Genomic DNA, 25,760 nt, shown 5'->3' on the forward strand with positions numbered 1-25,760 from the left:
ACTATCAAGCGACGCATATAGCAAACATACTTACCATGCATTCAGCCTTGTACACGCCTCTATGGGTTGCGATAAAAGCTCACTGTAGCGGGGCGACAAACTTGCCAGCAGCAATATGGATACCAAAACACTTATTAACAAATTAATGATAAATATGTGGGACAAACACGAGGACGCATTCTGCTCAGCCAAGCCCTGGTCTCTGACGACGCCATTACAATCAATCAATCTGTGGAATGAGATCTTCCCGCACCATACGTGGAAGGAATATTCATTAACACACCTCCATGTACAGATGGTACATGGTACCATCAAAACTCAGGGCAATTTATCCTAACACAAGCGATAGATGGTGGAGATTAGAGATGTCCCAAATAATTCGCTGGCGAATACTTCCTGGTGAACATAGCTTGTTCGCGTTCGCCACAGCGGGCGATGTTCGGTCCGCCCCCTATTCGTCATCATTGAGTAAACTTTGACCCTGTACCTCACAGTCAGCAGACACATTCCAGCCAATCAGCAGCAGACCCTCCCTCCCAGACCCTCCCACCTCCTGGAGAGCATCCATTTTAGATTCATTCGGAAGCTGCATTCTTAGTGAGAGGAGGGACAGTGTAGCTGCTGCTGATTTAATAGGGAAATCGATAGCTAGGCTAGTGTATTCAGTGTCCACTACAGTCCTGAAGGACTCATCTGATCTCTGCTGACAGCACCCCAAAAAGCCCTTTTTAGGGCTAGAACATTTTTTTTCCTGTGTAATCTAATTGCAGTTGCCTGCCTGCCAGCGTGTGTGTCAGGCTCACAGCGTATACTGTGCCCACTTGCCCAGTGCCACCACTCATATCTGGTGTCACAATAGCTTGCATTAAAAAAAAAACTTTTTTTGACTGTAATATAATAGCAGTCAGTTTCCTTCACACGTGTGCGTTTCAGGGCCTGCCAGGGCACAGTGTCACACCAGTGCAACTCATATCTGGTGTAACAGTAGTGTACATTTAAAAAAAAAATACAGGGGGCTTGTTGTCACCTTTTGGGTACCCTTGGTGTTGTACGTGGCTGGGTGGAGGAAGAGACCTTCAATGACCTTAAATTTTGATTGTAATAGATTGAATAGCAGTTAGTTGTCTGCAAGCATGTGTGTCAGGCCTACAGCGTCTACTCTGCCAACTTCTGCCAGTGCACAGTGCCACTCATATCTGTTGTCACAGTAGCTTGCACGCATAGTACCACTAATTGAAAAAAAAATGACAGGCAGAGGCAGGCCACCCAGCAGGGGCCGTCGTGGTCGTGGTGCTGTGATTCCCTCTGGACCTAGAATAATGCCCAGTGTTCAGAGGCCACGTACCCTGAACTCGAAAAGTTCTGAGGACATAGTTGACTGGCTAACACAGGACACCCAATCTTCTACAGCTTCCGCTCGGAAGCTTGACGCACCATCCTCCTCCAGCTTAGCTTCGGGCACCTCTCAAGTTACCACTCGCCCGCCTGCCGCCACCACCAACACTAGCACCACAGCCGCTTCACTTGATCTGTCAGAGGAGTTATTTACACATCAGTTGGAAGAAATGAGTGATGCGCAACCATTATTGCCAGAGGATGTAGATAACAGGGATATGTCTCAGTCAGGCAGCATTACACATATGGACGTACGGTGTGATGATGATGATGTTGTACCCGCTGTTGCTTCCTTTGCTGAGTTCTCAGCTACAAGTGAAGCGGTTGATGATGACGATGCGTCCGTGGATGTCACGTGGGTGCACGCTAGAAGAGAAGAAGAACAGGGGGAAAGTTCAGATGGGGAGACAGAGAGGAGGAGGAGATGAGTTGGAAACCGGGGGAGGTCGTCGCAAGGAGCTAGTGGCACAGTCAGACAGCATGCATCGGCACCCGGGGTCAGACAGACAGCACGCCAATCAACACATGCTGTTGCCACCACCAGAATGCCATCATTGCAGAGCTCAGCAGTGTGGCATTTTTTTTTGTGTGTCTGCCTCTGACAACAGCGATGCCATTTGCAACATGTGCCAAAAGAAACTGAGTCGTGGGAAGTCCAACACCCACCTAGGTACAACTGCTTTGCGAAGGCACATGATCGCACATCACAAACGCCTATGGGATCAACACATGAGTACAAGCAGCACACAAACTCAAAGCCACCTTCCTCCTCCTGGTCCAGCATCTTCAGCCATGTCAACCACTGCTGTACTCCTTGCCCCCTCTCAACCATCCGCCACTCCGTCTCTCGACTTGAGCAGTAAGTTCCTGCTCATCTGCCCACAGTCAGGTGTCTGTCAAGGACATGTTTGAGCGTAAGAAGCCAATGTCACAAAGTCACCCCCTTGCCCGGCATCTGACAGCTGGCTTGTCTGAACTCTTAGCCCGCCAGCTTTTACCATACAAGCTGGTGGATCCTGAGGCGTTCCAAAAATTTGTAGCTATTGGGACACCGCAGTGGAAGGTACCCGGCCAAAATTTCTTTGCACAAAAGGCAATCCCCAACCTGTACTCGATTGTGCAAAAGGAAGTAATGGCATGTCTGGCACACAGTGTTGGGGCAAGGGTCCATCTGACCACTGATACCTGGTCTGCAAAGCATGGTCAGGGCAGGTATATCACCTACACTGCACATTGGGTAAACCTGCTGACGGCTGCCAAGCATGGAATGCGTGGCTCTGCAGAGGAGTTGGTGACACCGCCACAACTTGCAGGCAGGCCTGCTGCCACCTCCTCTACTCCTCCTACTCCATCCTCTTCCATAACCTCCTCGGCTGAGTCCTCTTCTGCTGCTGCGTCTTGCTCCACATCAACGGCACCCCCCCCCCCAGCTCCCCAGGTACTATTCCACATCACGGATACGGCAGTGTCACGCCGTCTTGGGGTTGACTTGCCTGAAAGCAGAGAGTCACACCGGACCAGCACTCCTGTCCACCCTGAACGCACAGGTGGATCAGTGGCTGACTCCGCACCAACTGGAGATTGGTGATTGGAAGTGGTTTGTGACAACGGAAGAAATTTGTTGCCGGCATTGAATTTGGGCAAGTTGACACATGTGCCGTGCATGGCACATGTGTGTAATCTGATCGTACAACGCTTTGTGCATAAGTACCCAGGCTTACAGGACGTCCTGAAGCAGGCCAGGAAGGTGTGGCCATTTCAGGCGTTCCTACACGGCCATGGCGCACTTTTCAGATATCCAGCGGCGAAACAACATGCCAGTGAGGCGCTTGATTTGCGACAGCCCGACACGTTGGAATTCAACACTCCTAATGTTCGACCGCCTGCTCCAACAAGAAAAAGCCGTTAGCGACTATTTGTATGACCGGGGTGCTAGGACAGCCTCTGCGGAGCTGGGAATTTTTTTGTCACGTTACTGGACGCTCATGCGCAATGCCTGTAGGCTTATGCGTCCTTTTGAGTAGGTGACAAACCTAGTCAATCGCACCGAAGGCACCATCAGCGACATCATACCATTTGTTTTCTTCCTGGAGAGTGCCCTGCGAAGAGTGCTGGATCAGGCCATAGATGAGAGTGAAGAGGAAGAGTTGTGGTCACCATCACCACCAGAAACAGCCTTATCAGCATCACTTGCTGGACCTGCAGCAACGCTGGAAGAGGATTGTGAGAAGGAGGAGTCAGAGGAGGAATGTGGCTTTGAGGAGGAGGAGGAAGACCAACCTCAACAGGCATCCCAGGGTGCTCGTTGTCACCTATCTGGTACCCGTGGTGTTCTATGTGGCTGGGGGGAAGAACATACCTTCAGTGAGATCACTGAGGATGAGGAACAGGACATGAGTAGCTCGGCATCCAACCTTGTGCAAATGGGGTCTTTCATGCTGTCGTGCCTGTTGAGGGACCCTCGTATAAAAAGGCTGAAGGAGAACGACCTGTACTTGGTGTCCACGATACTAGACCCCCGGTATAAGCAGAAAGTGCCTAAAATGTTACCGAATTACCGCAAGTCGGAAAGGATGCAGCAGTTCCAAAATAAATTAAAAAGTATGCTTTACACAGCGTATAAGGGTGATGTCACAGCACGATGGGAATCTAACAGGGGAAGATGTGAAAGTAATCCTCTTCCTCCCACGACCACGCCGGCAAGGACAGGACGCTTTACAGACGTGTTGTTGATGGAGGACATGCAGAGCTTTTTAAGTCCTACGCATCGCCACAGCCCTTCGGGGTCCACCCTCAGAGAACGACTCGACCGACAGGTAGCAGACTACCTTGCCTTAACTGCAGATATCGACACTCTGCGGAGCGACGAGCCCCTTGACTACTGGGTGTGCAGGCTTGACCTGTGGCCTGAGCTATCCCAATTTGCGATAGAACTTCTGGCCTGCCCCACTTCAAGTGTCCTGTCAGAAAGGACCTTCAGTGCAGCAGGAGGTATTTTCACTGAGAAGAGAAGTCGCCTAGTGTGACAGACCCATCCGTATGGACTAAAAATACTGTGTTCGTCTGTTTTGCCGTTTGCATGAATTCCCCCATTCGTATGCCTGGATTAAGGGAATGCATTTGTTTGCCGACCGCAACTACCGAACGGACGGCCACCCAGGAGAGAAGTGTGCTCCTCGTTAACCTATTCAACCCAATTAGAACGTTGAGGTTAACCGAAGCCACTTCTCAATTAAGACCGAAGACAGGGTGGTCGTCGTTCGTATGTCGACCACGAGGCGGCGGCCATTTTAACTATGCGAAAGCCCAGCGGTGTTCGATGATTATTTCATGGAACTCAAAACGGACACTTTTTCAACCGAACACCGCTGAAGCCATCGACCTCCCCTTCTCAATCGACAGGGGTATACGAACACCGGCCGTTCGTGCTTATTGGGATTATGTGCCGCTTGGAACCTATTGCCGTTCGGCTGTAAGTGGCGAATCGTATGGTTGGAGCTCAATAAGGGAGAAAGCCGTACAGGTACCGTTCGGGAGTTTGGAGTGTTCCCTAGCTGGCGGTTTGCATGGTTATACTGTATACGCTACCATACCACAGTATTGTGACCGGGGAGCATTCACAAAATGGCGGTTTGTGCATTTATTACTGGAGGTACCGTAACACCTAGGTAAAAAAATTCTAGATTACCTCACCTTTATTAAGATGAATGAGGGATGGATCCCGAAGGGACTGACAGTGGGCGATACATTCGACTAAAAAAGGCCTGATGAGGGGGACGTTACAGGGATTAAACTGATAAGAATAGTACTACTTAACACACCACTCCTATCTGGTGGCACATTAGATTGCACGCGCAGTGCCCCAAATTTGAAGTAGGAGGACCGACCAAGCATCTTTTTCCATCTCCCGGTTCCTAAAATCGATGCCATATACATGTCCCCTGATAGGGGATGTAACAGGGATTAAACTGATAGGAATAGTACTACTTAACACACCTTATAATAACACAGAGAGAGGCAACGCAGAGAGAGGAGTCTGAAGAAGAGGAGTCAGAGGAGGAAGGTGGCTTTGAGGAGGTGGAAGACCAAACACAGCAGGCGCCTCAGGGGGCTTGTTGTCACCTTTCGGGGACCTTTGGTGTTGTACGTGGCTGGGTGGAGGAAGAGACCTTCAATGACATCAGTGAGGACGGGACATGGCTAGCTTGGTATCCAACCTTGTGCAAATGGGGAGTTTGCGGTTGTGCAAATGGGCTGTTTGCGGTTGTTTGCAGTGCGTTAAACGGGGAGTTTGGTCTGTCACTGTGAAGCGGGCGTAACCCTTACACTACCTGATCAATACAACATCATACCTGATGTTTTAAAGCACGTTATTCCAAACAATTTAGGAATGTTAGGTGATTTATGCCCTTTATGGATTAAAACCAGACTCTGCATCAACTATGTAATTTTCCATGGGAGTTTTGCCATGGATCCCCCTCCGGCATGCCACAGTCCAAGTGTTAGTCCCCTTGAAACAACTTTTCCATCACTATTGTGGCCAGAAAGAGTCCCTGTGGGTTTTAGAATTCGCCTGCCTATTGAAGTCTATGGCGGTTCGCCCGGTTCGCCTGTTCGCGAACATCAACATTTGCGGAAATTCGCATTCGCCGTTCGCAAACGGAAAATTTTATGTTCGCGACATCTCTAGTGGAGATGCTTGACACAGGAAGGGACAATGCTCCACATATGGTGGACATGTAACATAGTACAGGTGTATTGGAAACAAATTATAGACCTGATTAGGGGAGCAACAGGGTCATATTAGAACACAGGGTTGAAACCCACCTACTCTGACTGATGCCAGGGGCATACACAAATGTATAGCCAAACTAATTTTCCTTACGCTCACTTCAACTTCCACATTGCTGGCGAAGAAAAAGTGGAAAACCCACCTGACCCCCTCGTTTACGGAAGTTGTTGCATTGATCTCCACCACTCTTGATTATGAGGTGATACTATGGAACTAAACAAAAATGGGGAATGATAGTACTACAGCGAAAGAGCTGTGGACAGTGTATTTAAGAGGTCAAAGAGTTACGTAATTCCCCTAGCAATCCCATGCTAACTATATAACTCACCCCAATATTTAAACATAACACTCGGACATCAGTTTAGTAACGGCAAAGCAATAGGAGGACATTACTGTTAAACCCAGTTATATCCCTAACCCTTCTCTTTACCTAACGGTAAACCACTAAAAGAAAGGAAGCATTCTCCTGCTTCCATTTTTACTACACTCAGTTTGCGAGGCGGACTACTCATAGAAGATCACCTAAGCATACCAGACCTCTGAAACCATAGGGCTAGTTTTTAGGCCAATAAACCGCTAGTATCTAAGCTACATGCAGGCTGGAGTTTATAAATAGCAGTTCGACACAGACAGGGCAAACAACCTGCAGGCTAACCTGTTGGGTCTCCCCCACCCTTTTGGCACATGATGGCTAGGACAAGTAGATATAACCCACCACCAGGGAATGCAGGCACAGACCAGCCAAAGACAAGGCTTGAACCACAAAGGGAGACAACCCAATGATAGAAGACCCTGCAGTAAGGGGAAACAAATAGCCCCATGGAAAGACAGGGGACAGCAGATTCAGATGGAGATAGACACCCCCCACGTGTCGGGAAATCAAGCAATGGTTGACCGTCTACCCCTAACCCCCCTTTTGCTTTCTGTACTCAACACCTATCCCTACTGTACTAAAATCAATCTAATGTGCGAACTATGTACATGCAAGATTGTCGAGAAGCATATGATTTTGTACCAACAGCTAACCTCCCTTCCCTTTTTCCTTCTGTATCCTAAACACAATAAAAATTGTAAAATTGAAAAAAAAATACCAAATGGTAAGGCACAGTCTTTGAGGTAACATCACATTTTCAAACTTGTGTACAATACTTTTAGGGTAGCTTCAATATTGTAGAGCTATAACCAGCTCTTGGCAAAACAGCAGTGGTATTAAATCCCCACTTGCAGGATATGATGTTGGTACTCAATAGAGTGGAAATGAAGCAAATCACAATAGGGTAGCGATGAGGTAGGTCATATAGAATGACAAAAAAACAACCAATAGTGCTCTCTACATAGGTAAATATTCTTAAGTTGTGAATGAAATATACTTACAGTAAGAGTGAGCAGACTAACCGCTCTATGTGTCAAGCGTGGGTGATATAATCCACACCTAGGATTCTTTGGTCGATAGTCCGCAGGAAATTCAAGAGGATAAATCCAGATGCCAGGTACATTTCAGAGGGCCTCAGCATGCTTTGTGATTTTGAACTCACATGTTACAATGTACAGCAGTGTACCCAGGCAGATTGTATTCCACAAAGGCCTTTTATAATTAGAGTATCACACTGCTAAGTTTTACTCTCTGGAGTTTAAGTCAGCTCTGTTTCCTATGTCAAAGAAAGTATTTACCCTTCTCCTTGACATAGGAAATAGAGCGGACTTAAGTTCCTCGTTGGCTCAGAGAAAGTCAGACATAGGAAAAATAAATAAGACAAAGTAGTCCCTACTTTGTCTTATGTTTTAAAGAAAACTATATAAGAAATAAAGAGAAGAACAGATTCTGAGAGAGGAAGAGAAGAGGAAACAATAGGAGAAACGTACGTTTGGTGTGACAGTGCCACTTTAAATAAGCTCATTAGTAGTTGTGGATTGGAGTAATTAAGCATAAAGGGATCCTATAGTGCCAGGAAAACAAAGCTGTTTTACTGGCACCATATGTTTCTAAGGCGACCCCCTCCCTCGCGCCCCCATCCAGTGGGGCTGAAAGGGTTAAAACCCCTTCAGTCACTTACCCGAAGCCAGTGCCGATGTCCGTAGGCGCAGGATCAGGCTCAACCCACGCTCCTCCCCCCATTGTCAGCCAGCAGGGGAGACCTAATCTGCATTAGGATATCCCAGTAGGAAAGTTTTAAGCAATGCTTTCCGATAGGGAAAATCTGACACTGGAGGTCCTCATGCAGAGCCTTTAAACCTCATTAAAACAGGAATAAGGGACTGTGTGGAGACAGGTTCCCTTTATAGAGAAAAAATTCAATTACGATATAGAAAAATGAAAAGAGGGGAGAAAAGGGAGGGAAAGAGGAGGAGAAGGAAATGAGAGAAAGTTAGGGAACAGTCTGGCTAGGAAAAGAAAAGTGGGTTAACATCTGTAATTGATTTTTAAGATATTAGTGCTTACAGCACAACTCCTGCAAATAATAATAAATAACAAGTACATCCTGGGGATGTACTTTGAAACCAGAGTAAACTGAATGCTCACAATGTGCTCGCAATGTGCAAATATTTGGATGACTTAAGTGGGAAAGGAGAGTAGCCTAGGCAATTGAAATAAAACTAAATATACAAAATAATAAAAATAGCAAGGATGTAAAGGGTAGATTTTCAGAGACAGCTTCTTGGCACCTTTATCAGTATAAGAAGCTGCAGTGGTTATAGTGCTTAGATTATAACTTTAAAATATATTTCTCTTGGTTACATTCTGATATTAATAGCCTATAAAACAGTGCAGAAATGAAGCAATGTGAGTTATCAGACAGTTTAATGTTATATTTTATATGTTTTATTAGGTTGATAATTTAAAGGTAGTTATACAAATATCAAGATGTACAGTTGACTGTGCTCAACAATAACAAATATTGAAAATGATTTCCTTGCCTATGTGTAGAGATTGTAAACCTGTGGGTTCTGATGATAAAATTACAAGTACATGTTTTAAAATACAATGTAAAGTGCTAAATGTGAAAAAACTAGGAAAATTCAAATATTTAATCCCTTTTTACTGCAGCTAGACTTTTTGGGAGTAACACATTTTCTGACCTTATTATCTGAAATACATCATAAACCATGGAAACGTTATCATTTTATAGAAAAAAATCATGTTAATAAGGTTTAAAGAAGAACTGCATGTTCCAGAGTATAACTTGAGTTATTAGTATAAATGTATTAATTTAACCTTGCTAAGGAGCTAGCTTCTATTCCATGAGCCTTTTGGGAAATAAAAATCACAAAATCATTTCTAATGTCCGCAGCAGGGGGATGATAAGCACATTTATTATCTGTGTATGGGAGACAAATTGATTCCTAAAGAACCTAGATTACCACCAGTGGTGTATTTTGGAATTGTGCTGCCCTAGGCAAGACTAAATTCAGGCACCCCCCCAAATCTAAATTTGCCTCACCAATTTGTGTCTCGGCCACTTTTTTTATAATTGATACATGCACTGACATACACTCACTAACAGATACATAGTCATTGGCACACATATGCAGTCATTGGCACACACACTGTTTAACCAACACACACTTTCACTGAGACACACACTGACACACCTACTCACTGACAGACGCATACTCTCAGATACACATACACTGACAAACACAGACACACACATCCTCACTGATCTGATACACTCTGACAGACACATACACATTCACTCAGACACACACTAACCGCTACATGCACTCACTCACAGACATACAAACTGATCTCAGCTCCCTCTGCACTGCTTAGTGATGCCGGGGCCAGAGTGACATCATATTCTGGCTCCCAGCATCACAGAAGGGAGCGCAAGGGAGCAAGAAGAGCGGAGGACAGCCCTTCCTCACCACCCGGATAGAATATTAGTAGTTTAACACCACAGGGAGGGGAGCTAATGTAGCCAGCAAGCTCTTGGGCCCACCAGGATTCAAGGGAAACAAGGCATTTGCCTGGGTGCTTGGGCTGGTGTTTTTTGCCACCCCCCCTGAAAGTGATGCCCTAGGCAAATGCCTTGTTTGCCTTGTGGAAAATACAGCCCTGATTACCACTAGGGTATATGGTAGAGAAGGAGACCTGTCATTGGTAACACAAAGTTGTATAAGGCATGGGAACACACTGTAGTCTCTGTATCTATGCATGCATAACAAATATATGAAGGGATGGGAATGTTCCATCTGAAATTATCTTCAGGATTTATCTGTTCTACAGTCCCAGATACTACTTTCTGATAATGGGATTATAGTTCTACATCAGATCGAGTGCTATAGTTTAAAGGGAAACTATAGTGCCAGGAAAACAAAGATGTTTTCCTGGCACTATAGCTCCCCTCTCCCCCACGCCCCTTTCGTTGTGCAGAAGGGATTAAAAACTTACCTCAGTGTAGAGCCGATGTCCCTCTGCGCTGGCTCGGGTCTGCCTTCGCTCCTACCCCACACTTGCATTAGGATTTCCCTATAGGGTTTTGGGTGACGCTGGACACCCCTAAGCATAGTGTGTACAAAAAGTTGCGTAACGGCCCAGAAGTCCCTCTAGTGGCTTGCTGGCAGACAGCCCCTGGAGGTAGAGTAAACCCACCAAGCTAAATATTGCAGTTTCTTAAGGGATCTGGGACAGTGCACCCAGACAATTTCAATGAGCTGATGTGGTCTTGGTGCCTATAGTATCCCTTTAAAATAGATATAAGGTGGGATTTGTCCCATGCTGTGGCAGTGCTAGAATTCATGGTGTGGAAGACAATATGGTAAAGAACCTAAAACACGGGTTACCCAATTTGATCCCTTGCCACCATTTTGTTCATCAGAAGGGACAACTTGATGTATGCCATATCACTGTAGATCCACAACGGTCAGTTCATGCCAAATGTACAAATTAGGAAGGTAGGTATGCAAACAGGGATTCTGGGAAGCATTCCAAATAGAGAAAAGACTAAAGGGTTATCAAGAGATGGTGGTAAAATGGGAGTACAAAAGAAGCAACAGGGAATGCAGTACTGCAAGAGAGATAGGGGGTAAGTATGTGAATAAATAAGAAATTGGGATAAAGAAGAGACAACATAGTTAAAGAAGGACATGAAATATCACCAAGATTACCAACTTGATTGTGGCAGGGAAGCCCTGAATTAAGGATTCTGTCCCACCAGGGAACTGTCCTTAAAAAGCATAGCGCATCATTATGTGGTGAGCCACCCTTTAGCCTGTCCACCTGGGTCCTGCTACACAGGACACTGATGTTGGGGGTATGAGACATGCAGGAGAATTGCTAACATGGATTTAGGCGCTAAGATTCAGGAATGTGTGGTCCATACATTTAAGTACATATTGTCACCAGGTCCACAACATGAATCTATGTTGGCTTCCCTGCCAAGTCTAATTATTGGGAGGAAGCTTTCAAAAATTTGCTAATTTCAGATCACAATCGAACAAAATAAAAATTCAAATAAACTAATTGTGTTTCAGTTAGATTTAGAGTCAGATTTCTGATGGTATTGTGATGGTTCTTTTATCTTTAACCCCTTAAGGACCAAACTTTTGGAATAAAATGGAATAATGACGTGTCACACACGTCATGTGTCCTTAAGGGGTTAATAGTATTGGTATTGTTATTTTATACTAAGTGCCTAAAACTGTACATTTCCTATGAGATACAGATATCCATGCTTGTCATGATGTGAGTTGTACTGCGAGATGAGAGAGGTTCTATATACCAATGGTCTTAATATCATAATAAATGTGGAAGAATCTTTTTCCATGACAATTTTGCTGCTTTAATAAAAAAAAAAAACAGTATGATATTTGTTTATGCGAGGCTCTGACAATTTGATTTGTATTTGTTCTCTGAAAAAATGAACAGCGTGAACTTTAAAAATATAATAACAATTCTAGTGATTGACATCTGCATTCACCCCAGGACTGTAGGGTAGAAAATGATCAATTAACCTGCCTAGGATAGACCAGCAGTAATTCTGCCAGTTTAATATCCTTTGCTTTTATTTGCTTCGTAATGAAGAAATGACACTTATTGTCAAAGAATAAATGGATTTTCAGAATGTATAGGGGAATTATAGTGTTTCTCTTTAGGGGAGTTTGAAAAAAAAAGGATATTGTAAAAACTGCAGTGATTTCCAATTGGATTTTTTTTTCTTTTCTGTTTTTCTCAAATACATATCCAGCTTGCTGATAAATAGAGCAGTTCATCTCATGATGACATCTTGATGTACTGCACTACAGTAATATCTAGGGAATAGTCTGTATGTTTAGTCATAACAGATAGCATTAATTGCAGAATTTTTCTAATTTGTGTCTAGTGGTACTTTAACCCCTTAAGGACCAAACTTCTGGAATAAAAAGGAATCATGACATGCCACACATGTCATGTGTCCTTAAGGGGTTAAGTCTAGTTATGTGCTTATTATTAAAGTCTCTGCAATGAATACAGATGTTTGACTATAACCTAATTGAATATTATCATTTATTGATGTGATTTCAGTACAATGGGCCAGGAGGTTAAAATAATGTTTTACATACAAATATACTGATATAATTTGCATTTTTACAGTGGTATAAGAATGTGAAAACTACAGATTTATTTTATGAAACTTAATTTTCAGGTTGTTAATTGTTCTTTAAGGTATATAATATGTGTTTTAACATTGCATATATTAGTAAATTTACGCAAACTTGATAACGTTAAATGTTAAAGGACCGGGGGTGTGGCTTGGAGGCCGAGCAAGATGGCTGCATAGAGACTGAGCTCCCAGCCGGCTCCACACAGTTCCTTGTTGTGCCGCGTGTCAGGTTCGACAATGGGTAAAACACATAGACAATCTCAAGCCCTTAAAAATGTCATCACCCCCAGGTTCCCCGGCCTCATCTCTGAGGCAGTATCTGATCACCCTGGCGGATCTATCCTCCCAGGCTTCTAATGACACAGAGACTGTGAGTCGCTTGGAATCACCCTCCCAGAGGCAAGAGAACAGCAGCACAATCTCACCTGCTAGCACTCCCACGGACGCACCGCCGGACTGGATGGCCTTGCTCCACAACCTGCCAATGAAATCAGACCTCAGAGAGGCGTATGCAGATTTGAGAAAGTCCATCACGACAGAACTGCAAGCCCTGCGCGAAGATACCCTTCGTCATCAGGAGTATCTCACGTCCCGTCGCAGCACCTAACCCTGATCAGGTCCCTTCGTAAATGTTTACAACTTCTTGACTGTTGGAGGGCCCACTATCCTGACGAACAGGACTATACATTTCTGTCACACCCCCACAACACAGGCACACGACCGGACTTCCTCTTTGTGAACCACTACCACCTGTCCTTGGTCAAAAGTGCTGACCACGGGACCGCCACGTGGTCTGACCATGCCCCCGTGTCAATCACACTAGCAACCCCCTACACAGACCTAAAGTGACAAAATGGAGACTGAACGAATACATGCCTTCCCTACCTGATACACTTACTGATGTGAGCTAGATCTTGAGGGAATACTTCACCATTAACACCCCAGATCAGATGGCACCCACAGTAGTCTGGGAGGCACATGGTGGCCATCTCATACAAGAGGGTGCACAACTGAAAAGACAAAGGGAGGCACAAATTACCTCTATCATAGAAAAAATCCACACAGTAGACGAAGCCAACAAACAGGACAACCACCCGACATATCAGGCAAAGCTGCTACAGCTGAGATGTGACTTGACAACACTACTCCACGCTAGACACCACAGGGACGCGTTACAACACAGAGCGTTCTTTACATTACATGGGAATAAGAGCAGTAAACTCTTGTCGAGAATGCTCACTAAACGCAGACAAACCATTTACATTGATAAAATACGGAACAAAATGGGGCTTTTGCACCACCTACCAACCAAAATTCAGGAGGTGATACGAACATACTACTCAGACCTCTACTCCCTGCCGCAACCGCAGGGGGGAAAGGCTCAGACTCGCCTACGGGACACGATACAATCCTATTTAATGACATGCACTTCATCATCCCTGGATAAGGAAGTAGCCGATTCACTAGACTAACCCGTCACCCTAGCGGAGCTGGCACTGGCCATGAAGGCATCGAATCCGGGCAAGAGCCCGGGTCCGGACAGACTGCCACTCCAATACTTTAAATTCTTTGCTGACATCCTCTATACACCAATGCTAGCCTCATATAATGGAATTAGAGAGGGCTAACACATTTCCAAACAATCCCTGACTGCATATATCACAATCTTGCCAAAAGAGGGCAAGGATGGAGAGCACTGTGAGAATTACAGACCCATCTCCCTCATCAAGTGTGATCTGAAATTGATGGCAAAGATCCTGGCGATGCGCCTACAATTGCCTCCCCACACTGATACACCCAGACCAGCTTGGGTTTGTGACGGGCTGCGAGGCCAGGGATAACACCATTAGTGGACTGACAATCATGCACGGGAAGTTGACCGAGCGCGTAGGCCTTCTCCTGCTATCTACAGATGCAGAGAAGGCCTTTGACAGGGTTAGCTGGACTTACCTGTCTCAGGTGCTGTTCCACCTGGGGCTGGGTCCGCACATGAGGGGATGGATAGAGGGACTATACAGACAGCCCAAGGCAAACATGAACGGGAACAGGGCCCTCACAGAGGAATTCACCATCCACCATGACAGGGATGCCCCTTTTCTCCTCTTTATTTTTGTCCTTACCCTCAAGCTGTTCCTGAATGCGGTACAAATTAACCCTGACATTACAGGGATGGAGAGGGGGACAACACATCACAAGATCATGGCGTATGCAGACGATCTCCTCTTCTTCATCACAAACCCATAAATCTCATTCCCGAATATTCTAAAAGCCTTTCATGAGTACAGTACAGTCTCCAATCTGGCAATAAACGTCACCAAATTTTATGTCTTCAACTTTTCAGTGCCTAGGACCCAAGCGGAACCACTCTGTAAGAGCTACACTTTCCAATAAGCTGAATCTAAAATCCGATATTTAGGCATATGGCTAACTAAGAATAGTGCAGAATGTTTATGCAGAAAATTTCACTCCAATGTTGAGTAAGTTTAAGAGAGACATGCAGGAATGGTCATACCCACACATTTCATAGTTAGGTCGCATTCCAAGTGGCCAAAATTAACTTCCTCCCACAACTACTTTGCCTGATGCAGGCCATACCCATTCTGATCCCGAAGTTGTACTTTAACTTCCTATGCACAGCACTGGGAAGATATGTATGGAACTGGAAAAGACCTTGCTTAAAGTATAGACAACTCACGCAACCCAAAGAGAGGAGAGGTCTGGCATTGCCAGATTTCTGTCTCTACTATGCAGCGTGCCATCTCCTTTGCATAAATAAATGGTCCAAAACTAAAGTTAACAAATTATAGAAAACAGGGGAGGAGGCAGCTATAGGGTTGCCCGTAACCCTAATCCTGTGGTTACCAGGGAGGGTCTGGTGTGACGCACACATATATTTTCAAGTCACTATACAGGTCTGGCACAGGATAGTGGGATGGAGCGGCCTTACTTCCTACCCATCATCACTCCTTCCTTTGACACACAATGCTGACTTTCAACTAAGGCTCGACCCTAGCACTTTCCAAGTCCTCTTCTCAGACTCACTGCCTAGGCTCCACAGCTAACTAGCTATATCAAGACCCTACCACAGGGTCAGGCGCTGAAATGCGCACTTACACTATTTGAACAGACATGCATCGATCTGGAGTCGCTCCCGCACGGAGTGTCCTTCCCATACTCCATGCTGCAAAAGCTCATCCCAATCGAGTCGCCACAATTTATGGTGAAATGGGAAATGGCCCTGAACCGCAGGTTTAGCGAAGAGGAGAAGGAGAAAATATGCTACCTAACACAAATTGCTTACAAACTGGTATTGCACCCCCGACATGCTGCACAGAATAAACCTGGATTACCCCGCGCAGTGCTAAAAATGCAACGCTGGGTTGGGGTCGGCTTTGCATATATGGTGGCAGTGCAATAAGATACAACCTTTCTGGAAGGGGATACATGGCATGTTGCAGGAGTTTACTGATTAGCCACCCCCCCTTCGACCCTGCCGCGATGCTACTACACCACACGACCCTACCGAGCAATAGATCTAAAAAAAAAATCACAATTAGGGTCCTTAATGTAGCAAAACAGATAAAACCCCAATACTGGAAAAGCGCAGAAACGCCCACACTGGAAAAATGGTACACCCAGATGGACGACTTGAGGGTAATAGAGGACATACACATGAAGTCCACCGATAAGACACAAAAATACCTGGACATTTGGGCATACTGGCTGCCGACCACAGCAGGAGAAGGGTTTGCTGGCAAACTCCACTACTAAGATGACGCTCCTTACCCCACCATCCCGCATTAAGAAGGTCAACATCTGTACCCCGATAAGCCCAGACACTGGCCATCCCCGCCATCTCTCTTTCTCCCCCCACTACACCCCCAATACTTGTTAGACAGAATTACTGTATAGGCCTCTGGCAAATGTATGTAAGCCACTAACGTATGTGACTCCTCGTTATGGTACATACCGTACATGTTTCTTGTCTCAAGGGACCTGCTTGTCCAGCAAATGATATATATAATGTTATAATACTGAGACCTGCTTATCTTATGTATTGGTTTCAACTTGACTTATCTGAGACCAGCAAGTCAACCGTGCTTGCATTTACTGATGTTTCATCGGGCTGCATGTCCCACCTCTGATTGATGCCAAATGATATCTAGTGAATATTGAAAAATAAAAAAACATATTTACAAAAAAAAAGTTAAAGGACCACTAAAGGCAACCAGACCACTTAATTTCAATAAAGTGGTTTGGATACAAAGGTTCTTTCGTTTTAAACCTACAGTGTAAATCACTGCCATATAGTAGATATGGCAATGCTTACATTGCAGGGTTAAATGTGTCACTATAATACCTGACAGCCACTGGAGACGCTTCAGCTGTAAGAATCTTAGTTCTCACAGTTATCCTCCAACAAGAGCGCGGTGTTGCTGCGCATTTGCTTTAGATCCCCAATGCTCCTGTGTGAGAAGCATTGCATTGGACTGTTTGATGTATTGGTTTGAAGTCGCGGGAGGCAGGACAAGTGGCTGCAGAACTTAATCTCTCTACTGAATGCCTATAGTATTTGTTTAATCTAATGAAATATTAGCCCAATTTGTCTCCCTTTAAGTTTACTTTAAGTGGACACTCCATGGACCATACCAACTTTATTGCAATGTAGTTGCTATAATGCCCAGAGTTGTCCTTTAAAATATAAAAACGACTGTATGTAACATATAGTGTTAAACTGATGAGTGCATTTTAAATGAATGATTCACTACGATTCTTGGGTATAGGACACGTAGTCAACCATAGACTCAATTTTAGTAGTATTTATAGATCAATAGAGGTAAAGATGCAGAGGGCCAAACATTTATTGTAAAATAACTATCTATGCAATAGTCATTTCTAGCCCAGTGTGTAGATAAAATTCCTTTACTGCTTAAATTACTTTTATGTTAGAGTAGTGCAATTCTGTGCATCATATGCAAAGCAACGATCAAGCAGTATGCATTTAGAATCTAACTGTTCTTATATATAAAGTGTAGAAGTCTTGTTTGTTTGGGGAATAACATAAAATTAAAAGAACTATATAGGCACCAAATTAACTTTAATTTAATGAAGCGGTTTTGGTGTATATATCATGCCCCTGGAGTTTTTCTGCAGGGGCATGATATCACTTTGTTTATATAGTCACTTTGTTTATATAGTCCTGGCCATACCTCCCAGCATGTGACTTGAACAGCCTTTAAAACCACTTCCTGTAAAGAGAGATCTAATCTTAAACTTCCTTTATTGCAGATTTAATTTAATCTCGAATTTGTTTTAGCTCTGCTTTGTTGAGCCTTCTAGACCCTGCAGAAGCCTTCTGTGTGTGATTTAGGTTCAATTTACAGAGCAGAAGATAAGAACTTATAAAACAAGATATGATCTGACAGAAAACTAAACAATTTTTTCATACAGGCTCTGTGAGTCACAGCCATGGGAGGTATGGTTAGAGTTTCATAAACAGAAACGAAAGTGATTCAACTCCTAAATGGTAGAAAATTGAACAGTGATACATTATACATTAAAACTGCCGTATTAAGCTAAATAGTGTCCCTTTAAGCATATTACTGTGCATATTTTTTTCATTAGAGAAAATAATACTAATTAGAGTACAAATACATGAGATATCATACTCTCCTTATTTTTAGTGGTGGATTTCGTATTTGGATATGCAACTAGCATTACCATTGGGATTAAGAGTACTGGCTACGGTTGAGCAAAAACTCAAATTGAATTCTACTAAATGAATATTAATACTGAAGTGGTTATATAATTTTCACACACACACACATGTACATATATATTATGACTTGAAACTTCTTGCAGGAAGAAGGATTACATCCAGTCCTTCATCTTAATCCCTGATTTCCATTAAATTGATCATCTATTATTTAACTTTAGCTTATAAGAACACTCCAAACACCATAACCACTACTATTGTGGCAGTGTTTATGGTGCCAGGAGTGACCTAATAACTCCATTGTAAGTAGTCCACCCATTTTTTTACTATTTGGCTTCTTACCTGATGTCTGCTGGATGTCTGGCTTCACAACAGTGAGCCAGAAGATCTTGCTTATGCTATTCTGTTAGCTCTCCTGAGCTAAACCCAGAAGTGCAGGGATAACCGATTATCTGAAAGCATTAGCTGATTGCTGTTTTTAGACAATTATCTCAATCCTGCACTACTGGGATTAGCTCATACAGAGTTGGAAGTCTTGGAGGCAGGGTGTGGCTGTAGTGCTCATGTTGCTTGTATTGTTCTTTTAATGAGGCTGTGTTATTGTATCTTACAGACCCTAGAAGTCTCACTGCTCAATTCTCTGCCATTTAGGAATTAAATTACTTTGTTTATGCAGCCCTAGCCATACCTCTTCTGGATATGACTAATTTAAAAAAAAAAGTTTAATTTTACAGCACAGTGTGTTTACTTTAGAAGTTTTTAGCTGATGCACACCAAATAAGTTCAATTTTATTTTAACATGTGAGTCAGAGCTTACAATATAAATATACAAAAATGCTCTTAACATTTATATGAACAAGAAAACCTTTGCCTCCAACCATTATGATTGTACTTCTTTTTGATAACATTTACACAACTTTTGTCACATAATTTTCTCTAATCTTAGAGGAAATACTCTGCTGTTTTTTTCTGTTTTTTCAAACTTGCAGGGCATTGAATAATCACCCCTCATCTGTCCTTGATAAAGTATTGCACGTAGTGCCTGATTGAGGATGTCTACGGCTTATTTAAAATGACTGCTTTTCAACAGTTAGATCAATAAATCAAAGCATTCTTGAGATAAAAGCGCACTAGGACTATAAGTTTTAGTTAAATGACTTTAGATTAAGGTAAATTGGAAAAGACTGAGGAAATGAGAATTATGAATACTGCCACATGGAGATGGATATAATATGGTAGATAGACACTATTATAAACAAATTATGCAAACTAGCATTTATTAGAAACAAAGCCTGAAAATACTCTTAAAGGGGAACTGTCACTTCCACGGTTTTTAATGTTATGTTTAATTATCCTCACATTTAACATATATATATTTGTGAGGGGTAAAAAATAAAATTAAAGTTACACTCTAAAGTTAGAAATGCAAAGATGTATTTTTAAAATTAGCATGTTTACTAAGAATTTAGATTGGTCCCACCCTAAAAATATAAAGAAATAAGTTAACTTTAACTTTCCTTGGCTGAAATCATAAATGACAATGATGTTCCCTCTAACCCCATCGCGACCAAGGACATATCAGGTACATCCATTAAGGACCGCCGATGTACCTGATACGTGCGCATGGAATTTGACCACTGGAAGTGATCGTGATCGTTTACAGCAGCTCCTATCGTATTGCAGCAATGCCTCGATGTCGAGGCATCACTGAAATACCCCCCTCACTGCCAGGCCGCTGGAGTACACCGGGTGGTCGCTCCCCCTGGAGGGATCACTTCCGGGTTGCTCCACGTGGAGCAATATATATACATATATTAATATAAAAATACACTTGGAGTAAAATGACAGATGTATTTAAATAATATATAAATATAATAACTATATATATTGTATATATGTTGAAAGGCAGGGCCTGTATTTGTGGGAGGGGCTATAGACCTACATAAGGGACTCCCCCCTTCCCTCACTTACCTTCGTTGGTCTAGACGAACAGCCCCACCCTCCACTCCCTCAATTATTTATATTCTCCTATGTAAGCCCACTTTATTTACCGGCCTACAGCATACATCGGTTTCGGCACACCTCAACCGACTATTTCCTTTTATTGTATTACTCTCCACCAGAGTATGCCATATCATATGAGAATGCCCCGAACACAAATAAATATATATATATATATATATATATATATATATAATAACAAATAAATAATAATTAATTTAAAATAAATATAACATGTAAAAATTATTTTAAAATATATATATATATATATATATAATTTTATACTAACTGTATTTTGATATTAACATATATATATATACATATATCTTTATATCAAAATACACTTAGAATGAAATTATATATATATATATATATCTATGTATATATAAATAAATAAATAGAAATAATACGAAATATACATATGTCCATATACAGAATTACATAAATATACACGTAGACTTCAAATATATAAATATGTATTCATATATAATTTTATACCAACTGTATTTTGATATCAATATATATATATATATATATATATATATATACATATATCTTTATATCAAAATACACTTAGAATGAAATTATATATATCTATGTATATATAAATAAATAGAAATAATGTGAAATATACATATGTCCATATACAGAATTACATAAATAATTACATAAATAATTTCATAAATATACACGTAGACTTCAAATATATAAATATGTATTCATATTTACATTCCTGACACACCTATACATGGGTGGTATCACTATACTTAGGAGATGTTTCTGAACACATATTGGGGTGTTCTTTGGCAGTAACCCTCAGTTCTCAGTACATGTATTCTCAAATTGCTATGTGTGTAAAAAAAAATCAAAAAACAATAATTTTTTTAAATTTGGCATAGATTAGTGGTAAAATGGTTGCATGAAAAGAGTCAAAATACCCCAAGTTTAATACCTTAGGTTGTCTTCTTTTTAACCCGGGGAGAATCGTTTTGGAAACTGCATTCATATACACTATTCCTCTACTCCCTGCTGCAGCTATAATCACTTATGCTCAGCTATTGGGAAAGAAATAGAAGACCGCAGTACCATAACCACTGCAGGTCTTAACACAGGGGTTTCAATTTCTGGCCCCCAATTAGTTGGTCAATTTTCATTGAATGCAATGGATGGCTAGAGAGTCATGAGATGTTCATGAGTTGTTTTCTAAACTCTGACTACACATCTTGGATTTGTCCTATTATACTGTTGCTCAGATTTGCAGCCCTGTTCCAAAGATGACTAGCCTCTGTCTTCTGAAAGGAACATTATTTTACTCTCTGTTGTCACTGCCTCTAATCTGCAACACCCTGAACCATGACAAATCTCGGTAGTTCGACAAATTCTTTTAAGAGCTCTGCTGGCACTATAACTCCTACAGCAGACCATAGTGATTGTGGTAATTGGACTGTTTAACATTTGCCTTGAAGAAGAGGCTTTCTGTCTGAAAAGTTTTTGCAAGATGTACATATATCCTAAATAAGTGCAATATATTATATGCATGTTTGTTACAGGATTATTCTATGTGTGTAATGCAAATTCATTTAGTTGCAACTTGGTAAGAGGTCATTTCTATATGTTTCAATATTTGAATTCACCAAGTATGTGTAAAACAAGGCATAGCTGCTATGACATACATAGAAATTCTTTCTTCAGTCCTAACTAATGTCATAAGCTTACATGGATCCCTTGATCATGCTCATTTAAGTGGTTGCCTTTCATGCTGTGTCATACTGATCTAAAAAACGTTATGGAATATTGTTTGAGCTTTATATGCCACTTATGTATCATAATCTAGAAAACATTTTAATTGCTGTTTGAATCTATTCTCAAGTGACATATCTTAGGCCTTATTAAGTATGCATGTAGAACGGATAAGAGGTTCAATAATAGCCATAAATTGCTTATTCTGATTATAATCCTGTAATACTATGTAGAGATACTAATAAAATGTGCTATATAATGGGTTTCCATAAAATGTTATTACTAAACTCTTTATTGTTTGAAAGGTTCAACTGGAAGTAAATTGCATATTTTGTATTTGCAGGTTGCTAATTTGTTACGACTCTTTCATATTCCCCAAATAAGCTATGCTTCCACCAGTGCCAAACTCAGCGACAAGTCCAGGTACGACTACTTTGCAAGGACAGTGCCACCAGATTTTTACCAAGCAAAAGCAATGGCTGAAATCCTGCGGTACTTTAACTGGACATATGTGTCTACTGTTGCATCCGAAGGAGATTACGGAGAAACTGGGATTGAAGCCTTTGAACAAGAGGCAAGACTGAGGAATATATGCATTGCCACTTCGGAAAAAGTTGGGCGATCAAACATTAAAAAGTCCTATGATAATGCTATAAGAGAGCTGCTTCAAAAGCCAAATGCGCGGGTTGTGGTGCTTTTCATGAGAAGTGATGATACCAGAGAACTGCTGGCAGCAGCCAATAGGTTTAATGCCTCCTTTACATGGATTGCCAGTGATGGATGGGGTGCTCAAGAAAGCATAGTTAAGGGCAATGAACACATTGCTTATGGGGCAATAACATTAGAACTTGCTTCACATCCGGTTAAAGAATTTGACAAGTACTTTAAAAGCCTTAACCCTAGTATCAACCATCGCAATCCCTGGTACAAGGATTTCTGGCAGCAGAAATTTCAATGTAGTCTACACAACAAAGTTCCGCACTTAAAGACCTGTGACAAACGCCTCAATATCAACAGTTCCAACTATGAGCAGGAATCCAAAATAATGTTTGTGATAAATGCTGTATATGCAATGGCTCATGCATTACATCAGATGCAGAGAACAATGTGTCCAAATACAACCACTCTGTGTGACGCCATGAAAGTCCTAGATGGAAAAAACCTCTACAAGGATTACTTATTGAAAGTTAATTTTACAGGTAAGACTTGAGAACATTTCTGTTGTTTTTTTAGCATTTGTCACATTAAGCTGTTCGTCTGCAAACCAATTAAGTAATTTTGTTTTCTTTAGCTGTTCTGCTCTTAAATTCTCCATCTGTTTGAGTTGAATCGGGTACAGACAGTGCAAGTAATCCATGATTTATTTACTTATTCAACACAATAATTCATAATCGAGAGTTATTCCGTTATAGATTTACAGATACATTTAAATCTTGATAGTGATGTGTGTGTTTTCTAGATGTGCATGAATGTTATATTTAAAATATTTAAAATAAATGCACTGCATTAGGAAAATAAAAAATGAATACTCACATATTATTCTCACTCTCATACTGTGTATATATAGTTTTAGAGCAGAGATTGTAGCCATATTAGTCCAGTAATGCAGATGTAAAAGAACAGATGAAATTATTTTCTTGTAATTCCTTTTTTATTTTGTAATGGCAAGCTTTGGGGAGAACTTCCCTTTCTCAAGTCTAAAACTTTTATGAGCAAAACTGACTTGTAGAATTCATAGTTGTATTGTCATACAGGGGTAAAATTGGTATGACTATGGAAAAAACACAGATTAAGAATGCATGCACTCACATCCAAGAATCCAGAATATGCAAGAAGGCAAATATGTAACCTACACATACATATACATATGCATTTATAAACATATTCAGTGCTACCTTGGTTTACGAATTTAATGCGTTCTCCGGGACGTTTCTTACTGTGAAAAATTTGAAAACCGAAATGCGGTTTCCCATAGGAATGCATTGAAAACCAGTTAATCCGTTCTGGAGGTCAGAAAAAAAGCCAAAATGAGCTGACATTAAAACCAACCCACAATGCAGAACACACAATAAAAGGCATGCAAACGACGAAGCTCAGCTCCCTTCCACCACTTGAGAAATGCACAAAAAAACTTCCAAAAAATCCCCAAACCACTGCAAGAAAGTCCAGAATGGCTCCAAACCTCCATGAAAAAACACCTCCACACTCAACGTCACGTGCTACATACAGGCTCCAGCATGCAGGGGGCGGCGCTATAAACATCCCAGGTGCAATGCATCCTGGGGAAACTTGCTTTGTACTGCAAAATTTTTTTTCTAAACCGAGGCATTCATTTCAATGGATTTTCATTTGTAAACCGACAATTATGTTAACCGAGGCGTTTGTAAACTGAGGTTCCACTGTACATATTTATATACATAGACAGTGTATATTATACACATACACATATTATATACACTCAAGATTTATTAGTCTTGCAAATAAAATAACAATGCATATTTATCATGGGAAAAATAGGTACTATTCTAGGGCAAAGTGCTAAATAAAGAGTAATCCACATGGAAAGCAGTAGAATGTCCCTTATCATTTAGCTCTTTGTACCCAGAGTAACACGTTATACCCTGATACATCTCCCCAGAGGCTTCTGATATGTATAATGTTTATGCATAATGGAAACACACTGATGGAACTGTCAGGAAAAACATTTAAAAAAAAATCTAAATATTGTCCTGAAGTAGTTTGTGTCATTCTCCTTCAAGTATCTAGAACCCTCCCATTGGACACCTTTCAACAGAGGATTGAGGTAAGTACCAATTGTATGGAAGCCAAGAGAATTGTCAGGAGTGGAATGGTATGTCATAATATATGCAATTTTGTGTTTGTAGAAATATGATATTTCTGTAAGTCTTTTTTAATTTTGTTATGTTGCCAAAAGCTTTAGAAGGAGGATGTTTTGGGAGAGTTAATGCTGTCATTTAGAAATATGATCCCTGTAAAGCTTTACTGTTGCACCATAATGTTCAGGGTACATCTGCAAGCGAGTGAGCAGCTTTTCCCAGCCATGTATAAAATACATTACAAGTGACAATATATTATATGGTAACGTGACATGAAAAGGCAGAATGATTGCCTCACAATGTCTAGTGCATGCACAGTGCTGGGGTGAGAATCCCTAGGTGGACAACTGGAGGGCAACAATAGAGGGAAATATAGAGCAATTGGCCTTTTGAAAACCAGCCCATATATGCTAAGGATAAGCAAAAGATATTTCCAAGTGTTAAAATGCACATGATGTACTCCATTGAAAGACTCTGATAGGGTTATGCTTTTAATAATATGCTAAACAAATGTTAAGTAATCCCTTTCATCCTAAAGCTTCAGATTGTGTTTTTATTTATGTTACATAGGCTTAGTTGACTAGCCTAACAAGTTCACCCAATTCTAAATTCTTCATGTCAGTTTAGTACCTCCAGGGACAGATGTTAGCAGGTGGTACCTCAGGTAATGCAGTAATAAGGAAACTACTCTGTGT

General features: G+C 41.7%; 1 protein-coding gene across 1 annotated transcript in view; it reads left to right on the top strand.

Moving 5' to 3' along the window:
- GRM3 (glutamate metabotropic receptor 3) overlaps window positions 1–25,760 on the top strand; it is a 322,057-nt gene that overhangs the window by 209,482 nt on the left and 86,815 nt on the right. The window contains exon 3 of the mRNA XM_063448195.1: window positions 22,572–23,427. Within this exon, the coding sequence (XP_063304265.1) occupies window positions 22,572–23,427 (856 nt within the window). The remainder of the gene's footprint in view (window positions 1–22,571; window positions 23,428–25,760) is intronic.

Source organism: Pelobates fuscus, chromosome 3, assembly GCF_036172605.1.
Source record: "Pelobates fuscus isolate aPelFus1 chromosome 3, aPelFus1.pri, whole genome shotgun sequence".
Lineage (NCBI taxonomy): Eukaryota > Metazoa > Chordata > Amphibia > Anura > Pelobatidae > Pelobates > Pelobates fuscus.